The sequence below is a fragment of the Hemibagrus wyckioides genome, linkage group LG08, assembly GCF_019097595.1.
Source record: "Hemibagrus wyckioides isolate EC202008001 linkage group LG08, SWU_Hwy_1.0, whole genome shotgun sequence".
NCBI classification, from domain to species: domain Eukaryota; kingdom Metazoa; phylum Chordata; class Actinopteri; order Siluriformes; family Bagridae; genus Hemibagrus; species Hemibagrus wyckioides.
In genome coordinates, this window is record NC_080717.1 from 6,970,001 (window position 1) to 6,989,839 (window position 19,839).

The following is a 19,839-nucleotide window of genomic DNA, read 5'->3' on the forward strand; positions in this document are numbered from 1 at the left end:
AGCAGCAGTAGAAGTAGAAGTTGTAGTGCAGTAGTAGTAGTAGTAGTAGAGGTAGTAGTAGTAATACAGTCAGTAATAGAAGTAGTTGTAGAAGCAGTAGCGGTAGTAATAATAGTAGTAGTGGTAGAAGTAGCAGAAGTACTAGTATTCCTCCTCCTCCTCCTCCTCCTCCTCCTCCTACTACTAATGATAAATCTGTCCAAAAGGACCAACACCACTAAAAGGTTTTTTAATATAACTATATTTAAAGTAGAATCTTTTATATACCTACATTTAATTTCATCCTCTTTTAATTTGTATGTGTCTGACATGGCCTTTATAAAGGGACGGGATGGAGAGGAATAGAAAATGAGATGATGACTGGGAGGATGTTCTGTTCTACAAATCCTGTGCAATGTTTAGCCAGAAGCTCCGAAGCTGCACTGCGTTTGAACCTGCCTTTAAAATATTCTGCTCGGTGTGACTGTTTTTAATCCTCGCTTTCATTTAAAAGGAAAAGAAAAAGAAAAAAAGCTGGCCAAAATAGGGAGTCTCAAAGACGGAAGACGACCCGATTCGTCTGAAAGGACATGGGAACGGCGCTCTGGAGCTCTACAGATGCTTACCTGCCTCTGTTTAATCTTCATCTTTGTCATCCACGGCGTTCTGTAGAATCAGTGACCTTTGCATGTAATGAGTAAATTGCTCAGCGGTATAAAGATTAAGCTATTAGTCAGAAGGCACTCCGACATGAAAAGAATCCACTAACAAATACCAAAAACTTCTTTTCAGGGATAATTATTTTTAATAGAAAAGCATCTTTGATTTTTTTTTGTAATGTATGAAAGTCCACGTTGTGGACATCAAGGTTTTTCTTTTTCTTTTTTTATCTGAGATAAAGATAGATATGCAGCTAAAACAGTTGGATTAAACAAAGGAAAAAAATCGAACGTCTTTTCAAAAACGTTTGCCTAGATTCTTGTATGAAAAACATACGTAGCAAAGTCCTTGGGAAGTTTACCTGTGGAAAAAATCTATAAGCAGTATATTATATTATGTTATACTTGATACTTGATATTCTTTTTATTTTAGATTCTTCTTCTCTTCTAATATTTTAGATTCTTGTTTTACATTTTTATTTAAACGATTTATTATATTTTTATATTATAGTTTTACATTTTTATTTCAATTGTATTTCTTATATTTTATATTATAATTTTACATTTTTATTTAAATTATTTCTTATGTTTTTATATTCTAGTTTTTTTTTTTATTATTGTTTAAATTGGGAAAAGGGAATTGATGCCCTGTGTTTTACCTGAGGGAAAATCTATAAGCAGTATATTAACAGAACGTGCTTTAAGTAAGGGATAAAACACGACGAGGCGAGATTTTCTAACCGGTAACATCACTGGAGTCACTGTCGTTGTGTTAAACTGATTAATTTCCCTCGGTCTCGTGTTGTATACCTCTTATACTATAGCAAAAAGCAGAATATTGTACTTTTTATCTGTTTGTGGTTACATTTTGAGGTTTCATCCTGTTATCACTTACATTACAGCAGCTGGAAACGCTCGTTCTCTTTTTGTTCAGTTTCTCGAAGCACCTTGTTGTGTCAATGTTCTTCTAAAAACGACTCCTGAAGTCTTTCCATCTGAGTGTTACACAGCTCTGATGCTAGAGACTCCTTCCAAAAATGCTAAATAAGCCTAAACAAACTTCATTTACAATTCTGGCATTGTGAGAAACATGCTTATCCAGATTAACTTACAGTTTATCTCACTTTGTACAACTGAGCGATTGATGGTTAAGGGCCTTGCCGAAGGGCCCAGCCATGGCAGCTTGGTGGTCCTGGGATTCAAACTCACAACCATCTGATCAGTAGTCCAAAACCTTAACAACTAAGCTACCTCACCCTAGAACCCCTCACAAAAAACTTCTTAGTAAATCTATTTGTGTTTGTTGATACTACAGGACAAGCAGATTGGCGTAACTATGGTCAAAGCTGCTGTTTAACAATAACAACCTTCTTGACCAATCAGATTTGAGAACTGCTCAACAATGGGCCGGTATAAACAAAATAAAAGCCTTTTTTTGTCAAATCCTTTTAACAAAACATTACACTGAAATGTATTCCTTTAATTCTTTGTAATTACTTGACACCAAACTGATGCTTCAGCACTGGAGCCGAGTTTGCTACAAAACCCCACCGCGGTCATGTTTCTCTTCAAGTTTTCAGCTCCATTAATGTTTGAGTCAACACAATCTCGCACCGGGTGACATTCTGGTCTAAACAATGCCGTCAAGCCTGCTTGGGTGTAAAATTTAATGCGCATTTGCATTCATGGAGTCATTACCTCAGGTCTTATTAGGGCCATTGTAATTAGTACGGAGTTAATAACTTTTGCGGAGTGTGGCTGCCAAGCGGGGATTAAGCTGGAGAGGTCTGGTGTAGCCTATCGCTGATGGATTTTCCCCATGAAGAGTTACTTTTTATTTATTTATTTATTTATATAGTTTTTTTTTTGGTGGGGGGGGGGACTGGCAAGTGATGTGTGGAATAACTCGGAACGTGAGAGTTTCACAGCGGATTTGTGTTTCATTTCATCTCAGGAATCCAATACCAACACTGTAACTCTGAAATCAATCACTTGCCCGAAATCGCACGGCCCTGCCAAAACTGATGAAGTGGGAACGTTCTCCGTCTCCCGCCGCTTTCTACAGGTTTTGCTGGAGGCTCCAGTGGGTGTTCGTCCTCCAGATGAAATTGTTAGTCGAGTGCCAAACATGGCGGGTCAAAGAGGTGCCAAAGCGTCACCTTTCATTCCCGCGTCCGATAAAACGGGCGCTGGTCCAAGCTTCCTGCTTTATCATTCTGCAGCATTTGGCTTCTCTTTGGCAGGTGGCAAAACGAGGCCACGGGCGCAGTAACTTGGCAGCTTCTGCTCGGAGTCGGGGTGCCAACTGCCGAGGCTCTTCGCCCGTATGGTGGGCACAGGGGCTGGACGAGTCGGTGCCTGGCACGGCTGCTTTTTTCACGCCGGGCACAAATGAGATTGGCGCTGAGCTGTGCTCATCACACGAGCATGGGGGATATAGAATGCCCAGCTGAGCTCCACGAGCAGGACAAGAAAACGAGAGGAGCTGGGAAAATGCTCCGAGATCTCAACTGATAACACAATAGACCTCTTCACCTGTTAAAACTCTAGCGTCTAGTAAATCAGTTCCTACAATAAACTTGATTTAAATGCGTATTAATCATATATATCAATTCTAGATCTAAAAGTTCTTGATATAAAAGTTCTCGATCTCCTACAGTGAATCCAAAATGTTGGTGCTATTTAGCCTTCAGAAACTTTGTATTTGTTTTTAAATCATTTATCACCTTCAGATTTATAAGACATCACGTCTCACACAACAGCATCTTAAATTCTCTTACATATTTTTTAGCTTTAAAAAGTGAGCGAAAAAGCAACCGGGTTGCAATCTTCAACAACAAATTAGCCAAAATGTGGTGAACTAGTATTCATGCTAACACCATAAGGACACTTTAAATCTCTTTAAAATGTGTTTTCTAATTCATAACTTACTTTCAATATGACAAAAAAGAAAAAAAACGTGAAAGCTTAAAATTCCTGAACCTAAATTTGAGTTTCATGACGTCCTGTTGATCACGTGACTTGCGGAATGTTTCATGGATGATCGACGGAAAAGGATGTTTCAAGCATGAGATGTTAATGGAGTCGTAGATCAAAGCAAAACTAGCAAGGTAAATTTGAGTTTTAACAAATTGCCGGATCTAAAATCCTAATCTCTGTAAAAAATTAAAAAATTAAAAAATCCGTCTCTTGGAGTAATAAGGGCTCAAGGGTGCAAATAGAAAAAATATATAAAATTGTTCATTCTAAAGCATTTGGTATCAGAGGTTCTGGAGTCTGTGGATTTATACAGTTTTTTTAAAAAAAAATAAAATCAAATAAAATCAATAAAAAATAAAATCCATGTTAATGCTTCAACTCTTCCAGTTCCAAGCTGATCTCAGACATGCTAATTTGTCAGAATTGGCGTGAGCCAGCTCGTATGAAAAAAAGTAAGCTTGGGCTGAAGATGGGTTTAGCAGCTTTTTCGTATGACTTCAGTGCGACGACCAGAGCCAACAAAATCATTCTTATGTGAATTTTCGCCTGAGATCAGGTTGCGCGTTCGGCAACCTCGCACGTTTTCACATGAGCACATAAAAATGAATTATTTCGCACACAAATCCCTGCTGAGAAGGGACAAGTTGGACAAGGGGGAGAGAGAGAGAGAAAAAAAATAAATAAAAAATCGGCGCAATTGAGGCATTCAATAATTCCTCCTGGAATTACTCTCCGGGGCTGCCATAAAGCACCTCCAAATGAAAAGCGAGGTGTAATAAACGACTGCACCTAATTGCATGGTCTTCTCTAAGCAGTGATGGGGAATACCTATAAAACCAATATCACGAGTAATTAGACTTCGGTTACTCTGCTTTCAAACATCAGCGCTGACAAGCGCGGCAAGCTCATATTCCAAAATCCTTAAATCAACTAATTACAGAACAACACCTAAAAAATGCATCCACCAACGCTGCCAGCGAGGGGGAGTAATTACCATCATGAAACGAGGTTTGCGAAAACACGTCTCAAACTGGGCCTCCCGACGTCTGACTCGCAGCTTGTGTGGAAAGCAGAAGTAATTGTGGTAGTCGTGCAATCAAGCCGCCGTGTGTCAACACGGAAAAATCTCAGCCGTCTTCGTACTTCCTCTGCTTTTTTTTTTTTTTATTTCTTTTTAATTCGTCCGTGTCTTCCCGGGGCTTGTTGTTTTTTGTGTTTTTTTTTCTTTTTTCACCTCAATACGCTTTGCATCCCACCGATTCTGCCTTGATTAAATTCAGCACATGTTTTGAGCACCAAAAAAGAAAAAAAAAAAAAGAAAGAAAGAAAAAGAAAAATCCACTGGATGAGAATCAATAAAGCTGCTGAATTTTAGCCTTGGGCTGCAAAAGTAGGGCAGGATAATTATTAAATTCCAAAAAAGTAAATCAGAGTGAATAATTACTGTGTGCTTCGGGATCAGAACCATCGCTGCGCTTAAACTGAGACTGTTAACCTGAGAATGTTTATTCTTTAAGGCGTACGCAACATTTATTCTATTTCGCTTCTATTTATTTTATATGATATATATATATATATATTTATATTATATGTGTTATATATATATATATATATATATATATATATATATATATATATTTCCAGGCTTTTTGGAAAGGGAGATCAGGTGATCAGGCGTCACATGGAGGCTCGGGTTCCTGTATCCGGGTTAACAAGAGTGCGATTTTCCTGATGTCATGCTTTTCTGCTCATCACGGCTGGATGGAGTGATGACTCGACCCGAGTTTCCGTCCTTTTACTTTGACGATGGTTTTCCACATGTAGAAAAAATTCACTCGCTGGATGTTTTTGTTGTTGTTGTTGTTGTTTTTGCTCCATTCTGTGTTTCACTCTAGAGAACAATGTGTGTGAAAAGCCCAGAAGATCAGCAGTTTCTAAAATACTCAAACTGGCACCAACAACCATGCCACGAATTATAAATAAATCGCATGAACAAGACCAAGAATGCTCATAATAATAATAATAATAATAATAATAATAATAATAATAATAATAATAATAATAATAAAACAGTAGTTACATGCTCCAATATTTTTATCATGCTCAGCTGATGATAAAATATCAGAACTCTTTTCAGATCAATACATAACTGAAGCTCTGATGTTTTAAAAATTGGTCATTCCTCAAGATCTGTGTAATTCATCCACATGAAACCGCTTTATAAAATTTGTATAACGCAATTAAATAATCTGACCTTGTGCTGCTGCATTTATTTACTCAACAGTGAGTGGATGCTAGAGCTGAGCAAGTAGTATTATATCATATAGTATATAACAATATAAAATCATCCATCTATCTATCTATCTATCTATCTATCTATCTATCTATCTATCTATCTATCTATCTATCTATCTATCTATCTATCTATGCATCCATCTATCTATCTATCTATGCATCCATCCATCCATCCCTCCCTCCATCCAACCATCTATCTATCTATCTATCTATCTATCTATCTATCTATCTATCTATCTATCTATCTATCTATCTATCTATCTATGCATCCATCCATCTATCAATCCATCCATCCATCCATCCATCCGTCTATCCATTTTCTGTCCTGCTTAACCTCCACAGGGTCTTTTGGTACCTGGAGTCTATCCCAGAGGACTCCGGGCATAAGGTGGGGGACACCGAGGACAGGGTGCCAACTCATCACAAGACAGAATCACATACAGACAGAGACAATTTAGAGATGCCAATCAGCCATGTTTTTGGTGGAGGAAACCGGAGAACCTTGAGCAAACCCCTGAAACACGAGGAGAGCATGCAAAATCCAAGTACACAGGGCAGACTGGGGACTCGAACCAGCAACCCTGGAGGTGTGACACAACCCTCTAACGCCAATATCAATACCATGACCATCATCTTCCTGTGATACCTCAATACTTTTTTTGAGTTTTATTATATTACTTTTAATTCAGATCTTGCAGACATTCAGTGGAGGTCTAGCCCTTTCTTAGAGATCCTTATTCCGTTAGAATTAAACATATTACTGATGTAACATTTTGATGTTTCGATATTTTGGATACTGTTACAGGTTTAAATCCCAGGAGCTTTTAATCAAGGGCTCTTCACCCTCACCCTTCACTGCTCAGCTCTTGGACTGTATAAAGCTTGGATGTCTCATTTGGATAAAATGCATACAGGTAATGTAAATACAAAGAAAAGAAAAGAAAGAAAGAAGCAAATTGGTGTTTAACTGCCACAACACTGGAAGGCGTGCAAACTCCTCTTCATTAAGAGAAAGAGACGCTCTTCCTCTCGTTTTAAAGACTGCCACGGCACAAAGTGGATCTAACCCCAACCTGAAACACTCAAACACTGCACAAAGCCTTGAGTGCACAAAAGTCCTAATGAACTGGTGCTCAGAGCCCGGGTTCATTCTTCCCAACTGTCTGAACAGAGCTGCAACAGATATGCCTTTCTAAACCTTTTTTCAAATCAAACAAGACCGAATGGGACAAAAGCAGAGAATCTTAATTAGAGGGTTTTATTAAAGAAAAAAATAAAACACACACACACACAGCACGGTGGCTGAGAAAGCTATCGGGCAGAGGTGAACAGCTTGAGGAGCGTAAGGAGGCACTCGGCGAGCTTGTTCTACACCTCGCGATGCAGGTGCTAAAAGCGGCGTGATTTTCTACGATGACAACCAGGAGACACAAAGGGAACAAGAGGATGGAATACAGGAGACGGGTGAGGGAGAGAAGAAAGAGCTGCGAGTGAATGATGGAGACTAAATGAGGTTGTAAGGAAACTCGTGCTGACAATAGAGCGTGTAGGAATGTGCTGATATTCCATTTTTTACACGGTGATAATTGCCTTTTTATTCACTTTTACTATAAGATCATTATATCGGATTTTTTATTTTAAAAAAACACGCAATGTTTCAGTGACGAGGAAGTCATTTTTAATTTTATTTTATGTCCATTTCAGTCAGAAACCTGCAGCATCGTCCTCGTGAATGAAACCTGGCACTGCTTCATGTTTCATGTGTACGAAATCCGTCCTATTTTTCCATACATCCATGTGGAGCAGCATATAGAAATAGGTTTATTTGTTTATTTGTTTTTGCATGGAAAGTTTACCAAAAAGCATCAGTTTATAAATTCTACCACACATAGGAGCTGTACACAGGTTTGGGATGTGCAAAGTAAATTTTAGGTGATGATTAAAGCCTATACCCCTTATCATAGCAAACACAAATTACTTGAGTATCGTTATCAGTCATTTGTTCTAGATCACGCCGTGTCTAATTGAACATAGGACATAAAGGGAGATTTCTGTTATGCATGTAAAGTTTCCACATGTGTACAGATGTATGCGTGATTACTTGATGCTTGATGACAGCAATATGGTCAGTGCCTAATAATGATGATTAGAATAAAGACAGTAAAGTTTATTAAGCAAGGTTGGTTCACATTTATTTTTTTATTCATGATCGGCATTCAACTGTTCGAATCCCTACACACACACACACACACACACACACACACACAAGTTCAATGAAAGGCTTTGATAATGTGATGGATCGGAATAGCTCCAAGCCTCTCACTTTAGTAATTGCAGCAGAGCAAAAAATAAACCTCACAGTGGTGAAGTAGATCGAAACCCCGAATTACAGAATTATAGCTGCAGACAAGAATTCCGATATACTCACTCACTCTCTCTCTCTCTCTCTCTCTCATTTCCATGCAACACTGTTTAAGATTTAAGATCACAACACAACACGCGTTCAAAGCGTCAACGTTGCCATTTAGACACACTGTTGCTTTGGCACCGCGAATGACCAAGAGTGCGTCCGGATATGTTTAACGCAGATCAATGCATCAGTGCATGCACGCGGAGGAAAAGGCTGCTGAAAGTCTCGAGAAGGCAAGTAACTACGTGGACAGCTCTGGAGAACTTGGAGCGCCAGTGTGAGGTGGCAGTGAGGCGGCGCGCGAGCTTTCAACCGGACACTTTTCCCCCCCGACAAAACCGCTACACGGATTCCCGCACAGGCTGTCCAGACTACCCCGAGCATCCCGATCGCTCCCGAATCATTCCAAATCAGCAAATTTTGTGCATGCCATAAGATAAAGACATGGCCACTGATTGCAATGTGAACCACGTCAGTTTGGCATTTGGACAAAAGACGTACAACGTTTGCAGAAATGTTTCAAAAACGCGCCTACCATTGCTGCTCCAGCTCCCACTCCCTGAAGAAGTCCAGCTCGAATAGGTCCATTGTAGTGATCAGGAAGGTACCGGCGGCGGCGGAGCGTTTATGCGTCAGGCTGCGTGTAGGGACGGCGCGAGCGCCTGTGTGTGTGCGCGCGCGCGCGTGTGTGTGTGCGTGTGCGGGTGCGCGCGCACGCGTGTGTGTGTGAGAGAGAGAGCGAGAGAGAGAGTGTGTGTGTGTGTGTGTGTATACCGCCTGGCTGTGTTGTCCTGTCCCCTTTCTCTCTTTCAGCAACACACACACGCGCACGCACACACTCACACACACACACCGCAGGAGAAAGCCTACACTGCCTGGCTCGCCGCTCAACCACACGCAGCCTCGCGGTGGGCGGAGTCTCGGCGCGCTGAGAGCTGTCATTGGAGCAAGGCGAAAGAATTCAATTGGGCGAAAGGACCGTGCGGGACCGCCCACTTTGCTGTCAAAATGAGTGGCGCGTGCGGGCGACGTCAGGTGGTAATATCGACTCTGAATAAATAACAGCGATTACAATAATAATAATAATAATAATAATAATAACTATTATTATTATTACTACTACTAATAATAATAATAATAACAACAACAACAACAATAATAATAATAATAATAATAAATAAAAATACTACTACTACTACTAATAATAATAATAATAATAATAATAATAATAATAAACACATGAACAACTTCCTTAAACGATCACAACATAATTTTTTTAACCCATTCAATTTGGGTTAATTATTCATTAATAACTAAAAAATTATTACAATAACTTTGATAGTAGTTTATAGGTCTCATGACAGATTATTATTATTATTATTATTATTATTATTATTCATATTATTATTATTATTCATTCTTGCTCAGGGTTGCAGTACATCCAGGAACACCGTCCATGAGGTGGGAATATATCGTGGATGAAATGCCAGTCCATCACGGCCCAGGCATCATGCACACACACACACACACACTTTCATACACTCATTCAAACCAACAAGCAATGTGACAGCCAATTCACCTACCATCATGTTTTTTGGACAGTGGGAGGAAACTGGAGGAAACCCACATTACAACATTAATATTTATTTTATTGCATTACACCTGACATGAAAACTATCATTATCATTATCACTATCATACTGTTAATGTTGCTATAGTAATTCTTTAATGATTAATTAATCAATTAATTACCCTAAATTGAAAGAGCTCTAGGAAGTTGTTCATGTCCTAGTCAAAAACAAATTAAATGCGAATTTCATAAAACTAGAAACAATATATTCTACAGCTTTTTCAATTTCAATCCACACCTAATATTTGTGATCATAGAGAGGTCAGATTTTTTCAGTGTAAAGAGACACACGTCAGAAACTCCTGCGGTTGGTTGTTGTGTTTTTATTTTAGCTAGTCTGCTTAACTGTCTATTTTTAGAAAAAGAAAGTACCTAAAGTGACCTCAAAAAACATTTCATATTATCTAGTCATACACAAATACAGTAGATTATGGCACATAAAATATTCTCGCTTCACGCTCCGACTCACCTACACATTGCTCTAAACCACAGACTGTTTCAATATACATTCACTTAACGCTTTATTAGGAACACCTGTACACCTACTCATTCAGGCTATTATCTAATCAGCTAATCGCGTGGCAGCACTGATGGTTGTTGGTGCTAGAAGGACTGGTTTGAGTAGTTCTATAACTGCTGATCTCCAGGGATTTTCACACACAACAGTCTCTAGAGTTTAATCGGAATGGTACAAATAATAATAATAATAATAATAATAATAAAAAAATCCAGTGAGGGCTTGTTTTGCAGATGGAAATGTTGTGTTGATGAGAGAGATCATTTGAGAATAGCCAGACAGGCTTGAGCTGACAGAAAGACTACAGTAGATCAGATAACCACTCTGTACAATAGTGGTGAAGAGAAAAGCATGTCAGAATCTTGAGGCAGATGAGCTACAACAGCGAGGACCATGTTGACCAGTACACAAAGAAAAGTCCATAAAGGATGAACAAGTTTGGTGTGGAGGAACTTGACTGGCCTGACCTCAACCTGATAGAACACCTTTGGGATGAATTAGAACGGAGACTGTGAGCCATGCCAAAAATGGGACATCTGCCTTTACATGCACATGAATTTAATATGGAGTTGGCCCGCTCTTTATAGCTATAACAGCTTCAAATCTTCTGGGAAGGCTTTCCACAAGGGAATTTTTGACCATTCCTCTAGAAGTGCATTTGTGAGGTCAGGCACTGATGTTGAAGGAGAAGGCCTGGCTCACAGTCTCTGCTCTAATTCATCCCAAAGGTGTTCTATAAGGTTTAGGTCAGGACTCTGTGCAGGCCAGTCAAGTTCCTCCACACCAAACTCATTCATCCATGTCTTTATGGAGCTTGCTTTGTGCACTGGTGTGCAGTCATGTTGGAACAGGAAGGGGTCATCCCCAAACTGTTCCCATAAAGTCAGGAACATGAAATTATCCAAAATGTCTTGGTATGAAGCTGAAGCATTAAGAGTTTCTTTCACTGGAACTAAGGGGCCGAGCCTAATCCCTGAAAAACAACACCTGAATTCAATGATTTGGAGGGGTGTCCCAAAACTTTTGCCAATATAGTGTAGCTGAGGCTGCATTGGGCAATGGCTCACCAAAGCTAGACAGCTGATGACTGGAAAAACGTAACCTGGTCTAATGAATCTTGATTTCTGCTACACAGATGGTAGAGTCAAAATCTGGCACAATCCTTGGCAGCATGAATCCATGGACCACGGCTGTGCCTTGTGTCAGCAGTCCAGGCTGGTGGAGGTGGTGTAATGGTGTGAGGAATGTTTTCTTGGCATGCTTTGGGCCTGTTAATACCAGTCAATGGTCAGTTGAACACCAGGAGCGTATTTGAGTATTGTTGCAATCCTTCATGTCTTCATACAATTTACAAACTTCTAATGTCTACTTCCTGCCTGATACTGCACCGTGTCACAAAGCAAAAGTCAATTTAAACGGGTTTCAGAAGCATAACAATGAGCTTAGTGGCCTTCTCGTTGATCTGATTTCAGTAGATCACCTTCTGGATGTGGTAGAATGGGAGAGTCACAGTCTCTGATGTTTTTGACCTCTTGTGGAATCCATGCTATGAAGAATTGAGGCTGTTTTGAGAGCAACATAAAGCTTGATCCAGTATTAGTTTAATGTTCCTGATAAAGTGCTCAGTCAGTGTATTTCAGGCAAAATGATGCAAATAAAATGCAAAAAAATCTGCATGTACTGTCCAAAAACGTGTTTCTTGTTACGTTAAAAAGGGATCTGGTGATGGATATGAGCTTCCATGCTGCACACACCAAGCTGATCTACTAGTACTGGTAAATCCTTAGTGTAATATGATATGCAGATTTATTCATTTGAGCATTTCTTGCAGCCATAAATGTATTTTGTAGCCTGTATGTGGCTGTTAATTGATATGACCATCATAAAATGCCCCGAATCAGTTTTTGCCCTGAATCAGTTTTTTTTGCTTTAGCCACGGAAAAACGTCTTGAATACCGTTTTAGTAACCATTCCTTCATAATAGGCGTGTTTGACATGAACGAAGGACCCTTGTATCATATTTATACAGATATTTTCTACTACTGCTGTGATCAAAACACCGACAATACGACTTTGATCACAGACAGCTGCTCTTCTTTAATATGTTAAAGGGAAACTCTTTTATGCATTAATTTCCCCGAAGGCGTAACGGAAGCATTACACACGCGAACACGCTGTCAGGAACCTGTCTACTTCCTGATACAAATGTTCAGCTGGCTTCTATAAAGGCCATGTTGCTAGAAAACAGGCCACAACGCAAGCCCGCATATGTTTGTTGTTGACATCATAACAGTTTGGTGAGCTGCATGCAGTATGTCGGTCATGGTTCATGTGGTATATTACAAAAACACACGTCTCTCTGGTTTTTTTTCTTCCCTTTTTTGCATATTTCACATTGCCTGAGGATGCCCTCTTATAATTCACAGCAGAGACGGCAAAGCCGATATTAATCTTGCCTTGAAATAACACGAAGGGTTCGGAGAGATAAATTTCGGAGGTAGAATGACTTCCCACGCGTTACACGAATGGATGCTTCGCTGATGGATTTCACATTGGTCAGGTAGCAGCAGTACGGAGGATACTGCTGTAGCTAACAATAGCTCACACTGATACACTGCCATGCCTGCCCTTGTCACCTTGTTTTTGACAATAAAGAAACAGCAAAAAGGGAAAAATGACACTTTTCACCTCCCGGAATTTGGCAAGCGATAACAAATATGATGTGCAAGGAATTTATTTTACGGGCACAGCATGAAGGAATGTTATGTTGTGTGCTAATATTCAATTTCTATCACCTACCATGCCTTGCAGAAATATCCCCCCCCCCCACCCCAACCCATCCCAAATCCCCCCTTTCCCGCCCCCAAAACCTTCATCTTGCCTGGATCTGGTATGTGAAATGAATTTAACTGGGATTATACATCATGAATATGCAACAAACCAGACTGCAATATGAAATAAAAAAATGGACAGAAATCAAAATATTACTTAAATAGCGATTGCATAAGTATTCACCCCTATTGCTATTAAACTCCTTATCAGCTCAGGTTCAGGAAGTTTATCAAAAATCAAATCATTAATATAAATAGAGTCTTCTTGTATGTCACATGATCTCACTATACCTGCTCATGGAATATAGTGAGGTTTTTTTTTTTCCCCAAAAAAATCATACCCAAACAAAGAGAAGACCAATGAGCTATCAAAACACGTCCTGAGAAAGTTCTGGAAACGTATCAATCAGAGTTTGGCTATAAACAAATAAATACTGCATCTTTCGAATAATTTTTTTTTAAGTATGGAATGAAGGATTATTTAAAGAAGCACACCAGTTCAATGAAGAAGGGGATCAATACTTAGGCAAAGCAGTGGTAAATATCTCTAACATGACTTCATTCTCTGCTGATATCGAAAACTGTGATAATGTCATTTACTTTTTTGTTTTTCTTAAGTAATATAGTACACGTTTAATCATTACCTTAGCAGCGATTAATTATTGTTCACTCAGTTATATGAAAAAAAGCAGAAAGGATTATGGGAGAATAGTCTACCTGTTTCATTTACACTTTTGCTGTTACTTTAAGCTTGTAATGGCTTGGCAACTTCATACACCTCTGAATGTCTGACAGGCTGTGTTCCAAATAGAGCTTTAAGGTCAATAGTGATGACTTACTGAAAGTGCCAAAATAAAATATATTATAAAAATGGGCAAGTGTAAAGATTTGACGAAGGGCCAAATTGTGATGGCGGATAGACGACTGGATCAGAGCATCTCCAAAACTGCAGCTCTTGTGGGGTGTTCCCAGTGACCAGTGGTCAGTATCTATCAAAAGTGGACCAAGGAAGGAACAGTGGTGAATAGGTGACAGGGTCATGGACGCCCAGGGCTCACTGATGCATGTGGGGACTGAAGGCTGGCCCGTGTGATCCGATCCAACAGACGAGCTACTGTTGCTTAAACTGCTGAAGAAGTTAATGCTGGTTCTGATAGAAAGGTGTCAGAATACACAGTGCAGGACGGGTCAAGGCTGTTTTGGCAGCAAAAAAGGGACCAACACAATATGGTGGTCATAAAGTTATGCCTGATCGCTATATACATATATATTTTAAATTGCTGTGAGTATTTTTTTAGGAACTGTATACTATCCCAGTTTGCTCGCAGAGCTGCTGTTCTCAGATCTGGTGAGGCGTTGAAAACGTTCCTTTGAGTCTCTGGACAGTGTTGACATGATTGCATTACATAAAAGCGGAGATGCTTTTCTGCTCACTGCGGTTGTTAAAGAGCAGTTACATACCTCTGACCTCTCTCATCAACAAGCCGTTTGCACCCGCAGATCATTTCCTTGGTTTGTTTTTGGCACCATTCTGTTACATGTAAAAATCCAAGAAGAGCAACAGTTTCTGAAACTCCCAAACCAGCCAGTACGACACTAACACCCATGTCACTGAGTTAGAATTTCCCCCTTTTAACCTGCTGCCACACGATTGCCTGATTAAATACTCTCAAGAATGACTGTGTGTGTGTACAAGTGTTCCTAATAAACTGGCCAGTGAGGGTGTCCTTCGCTGTATATGTATTCAATCCACCCCCCCCCTTTTACCACAAGCTTTATTCTTGTACACACCAGTAAGCACTTTGCGCTGCAATTTAGATGTATGAAAGGCATTCTATAAATAATTACAATCATTATGCGTAATTATAATAATTATAATTATGATTTTGATTATTTTTCGAGATCAGAGGCTCAATTACTGTATACGAGTCTGGATGAGATGTTGTACTAACATGTACAATGAGTGCAAATTCGAGCCAGCTCAATTGAAAGGTTAAAAACAGTTCAGGCTAAAGCGAGAAAGCGCCTGAGTCACACGAAACACGGCGAAATCACTCATACACGTTAGAATAAACACAGACTTTGAATAAGACATTCAAATTTGGCATTTATGTCTGTCAGGGCTTATTTGCTCGGTGGGTTTGTGGAGGTGGAGTGATGCATTCTGGGTTTCGTTTCACCCGGGTAAGAGGTTGGATAAGCCAGCAGCGTGAGGATGTCTCTGAGGGCTAGTGTGGGTATGTCTGTGTGTGTGTGTGTGTGTAAACATGCAAGTGCTCAAGGCTCTAAGGTAGTTCCCAGAAATCCGATTACACTTGAGTCTTAAACTAACCTGCAGTATTTGCCCAAGCCTATTCATGTAGATCTAACTATCAAGACTAACAAAGAATTAGACCTAGCAAACAATTACAATATAACAAGTCTCATGTTACGTCTTATATAAAAAAAAAAAAAAATCAAGGTCACTCTGTCTACCTTGGGTCTTCGATGTGATCCGTTACTTGGCGATCCTGAGGCTACGATACTACAGTATCTGGGGGAGGTTTCACATGCGCTCCCTGTGTCCATGTGGGTTTCCTCAGGGTTCTCCGGTTTCCTTCCGCATGCCATTATGTGACGTGGCTAATCTAAACTGACCCCTAGGTGCCAATTTATCTGTGTATGTGTCCTGTGATGAACTGACTCCTGATACTCACCATGATCATGACTGAGATATTATATTATATCTAATATGAATCTTGAACTGTCTGTACTATATTTTTTTAGGTTCTGTATAACTACTTTTGAGACAATGTCCATTGCTTAAAGCTGTCTACAAATCAAACTGAATTAAATTGAATTGAAAGACCTTAGATATAAAACAGGTATTTAAATGAAAGAAATGAAAGAACATCACAATTGACGTCGTGTTTGCGACCAACAAGCCTCAGTTGCACATTTTTAGGGGCAGAAAAATAAACTTAAACAGGAAGGACAGGTTTATCCAAGAGAAACACCATGACCTGGACTCCATGACCTGAAATGTCTGTTTCAGCAAATTAAGTGATGCATTATATTAGTTATTATTTAGCATGAGCGACTACATGGCGCTCAGGTAGGTAACATTTTTTAAATAGATATAGCAATTTGCTAGCGAAGCTCATTCGGGATCGTGAAGCATATCATATAGTAAATATTGCTGTAGCAATGTACAGTATATTTTGTATATTGTAGGTTAAAAACATTTACAGCAGAAATGATGGCAATATTATGAAATCAAACCGGCAGTTCTGCTCTATCATATATTTCATTTATGCTTCATACAGATGTCTAATTGACTCCTCATCCTATTCTAGTGAAGCAAACCATGCTGATGTGTCCAACCACCATTTTTAACAGATTTATCGATCCACCTGTCTTATTCCTCCCCAAAAAGAAGTCAAGACAGCAAACCGCCAAGGTCCCCCCTCCCTCTATCTCTATCTCTCTCTCTCTCTCTCTCTCTCTCTCTCCAGCCTCCTTTTTTTTTCTTGTTAAATGTCCCACCCTGGCCGAGCTCCATGACAGGGGTTCTAAACGGAGGCAGTCGCCTCAGGCAGCATCTGTGACTAGCGATGGGAGAACTCCTTCACCGAGGCCACGCTCCTCGTCCCTTTTAATCTCACAGAAATGAATAAGCGAGTCATTACGGGCTGTGCTGATACAGTCTGAAGGGATCGCCCCCTAATTATACCACTGTAATTTCTGAGTTAATTATCTGCCTCAACCACACACCCCCCCCCATCCAAACTTTCCTCCGCAGTCATCTTAAACTGAATCTGTGAAACTCATAGCTATGTGTCTTCCACAGGCTGGAGACTGATCTATGTGTGATTTTTAGTTCCCTATAATACGTCAACACTGTGTTACTTTTATGAAACGTGAAATAAAATGATGAAATGAGGCAGATGTGTAATAAAATCTTCAGGCATTGACTCACGGTTGCACTTTTGCATTCCTGTTAGGGTCCGACATGTGCAAGCTCTTGGTGATAAAACACTCCAGAATGTTCCTTTACTGATATCATCTAGAGGTTTTAGTGAATGTCTTTAGTCACTTGGGAGGAGCAACAGATTTCTCATGAATGATTCATAAGAACTTTGGCCGGCTCCATTTGGATCAAGGGTCAGGAACATTATGCTGTGAATGTTTATGCTACCTTTTTTCCACTTTACTGTATATACTGTATACACCCACACACACACACACAAATGTTGCCAATTTATTAGATACATGCAGGCTGTATCTATACTGATCGGCCATATTATTAGATACAACGTGGAGATTAATAATTAGGCATGATTACTAACTTCCTGACTGCTGCTCTGCATGACCCTCTGGCCAGAACCAGATCGTTATTTTGGTGATGGCACTTTGGTCCAACACCTATATAGATGCATAAAATACAGTTACAGGTCAAGAGCTTTTGTTAAACGTTAGACTGGGGGAAAATGTGATCTCATTAAGCACATGAGCTGTTTTGACTGCTGGGATTATTAGAGTTTACACAGGACAGGGGTGTCCAGTCTTATCCGGAATGGGTTGATGTGTTTGGTTTACATCCAAACTAAGCAGAAGAACCACACCTGAATCCACTGAAAACCAAGATTAAATGATTAAACAGGTGGAATCTCTTGCTCGACTGGAATGAAAACCCACACCCACACCAGCCCTTTACAGATAATGTTGGACACTGTCATGTAGAATGATGCAAAAACAAAACAACAACAACTAAAACAACAGCAACAAGAAACATCCAGTGAGTGGCAATTCTGTGGGTTCGAGTCACCGCCTTTTCCAAACATGGTGAGCAGAAAAGCATCTCAGGAGACTTCCAGTTGTGTCAGACAAAAACAAGAGTCTGAGGCAAAACTGGACAGTTGAAGATTAGCTGATGTAACAGATAAAGATTTGGATGTAATAAATAGATAGATGCATACATCTATCCATACATATACAAATAGAAAAGATGAGATGTAACCAAATACGAATGCATTATTCAGAATGAACAGATAAACATGGGCTTTAAACAGATACACATAGTACAGATATATAGATATTGCCAGAGGTTCTCAGGGCATCTGGTTAAGATTTCGAAGGGATGTACTTCGGGACTGGAATCCTGTGGGATGCAACAAAAAATTCCTTCATGGTATGTTAAAAATACTTCACGTGGGCGAGCAGTTGGGTTAGAAGACTAGGAAACAAAGAAAGCTCATATTCATTAACATGCCATACATTCCTCCTTAGTAAGTGCCTGATCAGGGTCTCTGTAGTTAAAATTATTCTGCGATTTTGTTTATATTTTAGGCAATAGAAGCATCTTAAATTTGTGAAAAAGTGTCATAGGAGAAATAAAAATTTCTTCTGGTTTAGGCCACACCCCCTTAGGATATAAACTACATGGAGCACAGTAGTGTTATTGTGTTAGCCGTGTAGTATATACACACAGAGTATTCTGAGCCATACTGTCACATCAGAGACACGAAAACGAACCACTGCATATTAATCTGAATCCGTGATTTAGCTGTTAATACAATTCCCCTGTATGGCTAATCCGTGCTTTTTAACATGGTTCTCTGATGAGTTGATAGATAATTGGCAGCGGCGTTGGCAGCATGGCACTGCCACCTCAGCCGCTCTACACCGCTGATTCCTGCTGAGTGACAGATGTTAATTAGCCCCCTTTGGAAGTCCCAGCTAATCAACCACTTCCATGCCCAGACTGAGACCTTTTCCATTTGTATCTACACACACACACACACACACACACATGCGTGTAGACCGCCAATATCACATCAAAATAGAACGACATACGCTAACTTTCTCCATTTCTGTGACATTTTATTTAATCTGATCTTCCTAGGCTGGCTGGCTGGCTGGATGGATGGATGGATGGATGGATGGATAGATGGATGGATTAATGGAGATATAGAGACAGATATACAGACAGACAGGCAGACAATCAAGCAGATAAATAGATAGATGCTCAGAGAGTTAGAGACAGACAGAGACCAACAGATAAACAGAGAAACTGGTAGATAAATAGACAAACAGACAGACAGAAAGACAGACAGACAGACAGAAAGACAGACAGAGAAATAGACAGAGAGATAGTCAGGCCAGATAGTCAGATAGTAAGGTCAGCCTTTCAAAAAGCACTGCAACAGAAAAGATCATTGTCAAATTGTAGAGTGAGCATCACATTGCTCTTATAGATAGATAGATAGATAGATAGATAGATAGATAGATAGATAGATAGATAGATAGATAGATAGATAGATAGATAGAGGGACAGGGAACAGATTTAATTGATAAATAGTAGAGTGAGCATCACATTGCTCTTAACTAGACAGATTGACAGACAGACAGACAGACAGAGTTACAGGGAATAGATAGATGGATAGGCAATCAGACAGACAGACAGACAGACAGACAGACAGACAGAGAGACATCTTGGAACACAGGTAAAGGGAATAAGATAGACAGAATTGTCAAAATATAGTGAATATTGCTGTGTT

General features: G+C 39.7%; 1 protein-coding gene across 1 annotated transcript in view; it reads right to left on the minus strand.

Moving 5' to 3' along the window:
- aff2 (AF4/FMR2 family, member 2) overlaps nt 1-9,182 on the minus strand; it is a 254,016-nt gene extending 244,834 nt beyond the window's left edge. Inside the window, exon 1 of the mRNA XM_058398044.1 lies at nt 8,858-9,182. Within this exon, the coding sequence (XP_058254027.1) occupies nt 8,858-8,910 (53 nt within the window). The 5' untranslated portion in view covers nt 8,911-9,182. The remainder of the gene's footprint in view (nt 1-8,857) is intronic.
- Between the last annotated feature and the right edge of the window lie 10,657 nt (nt 9,183-19,839).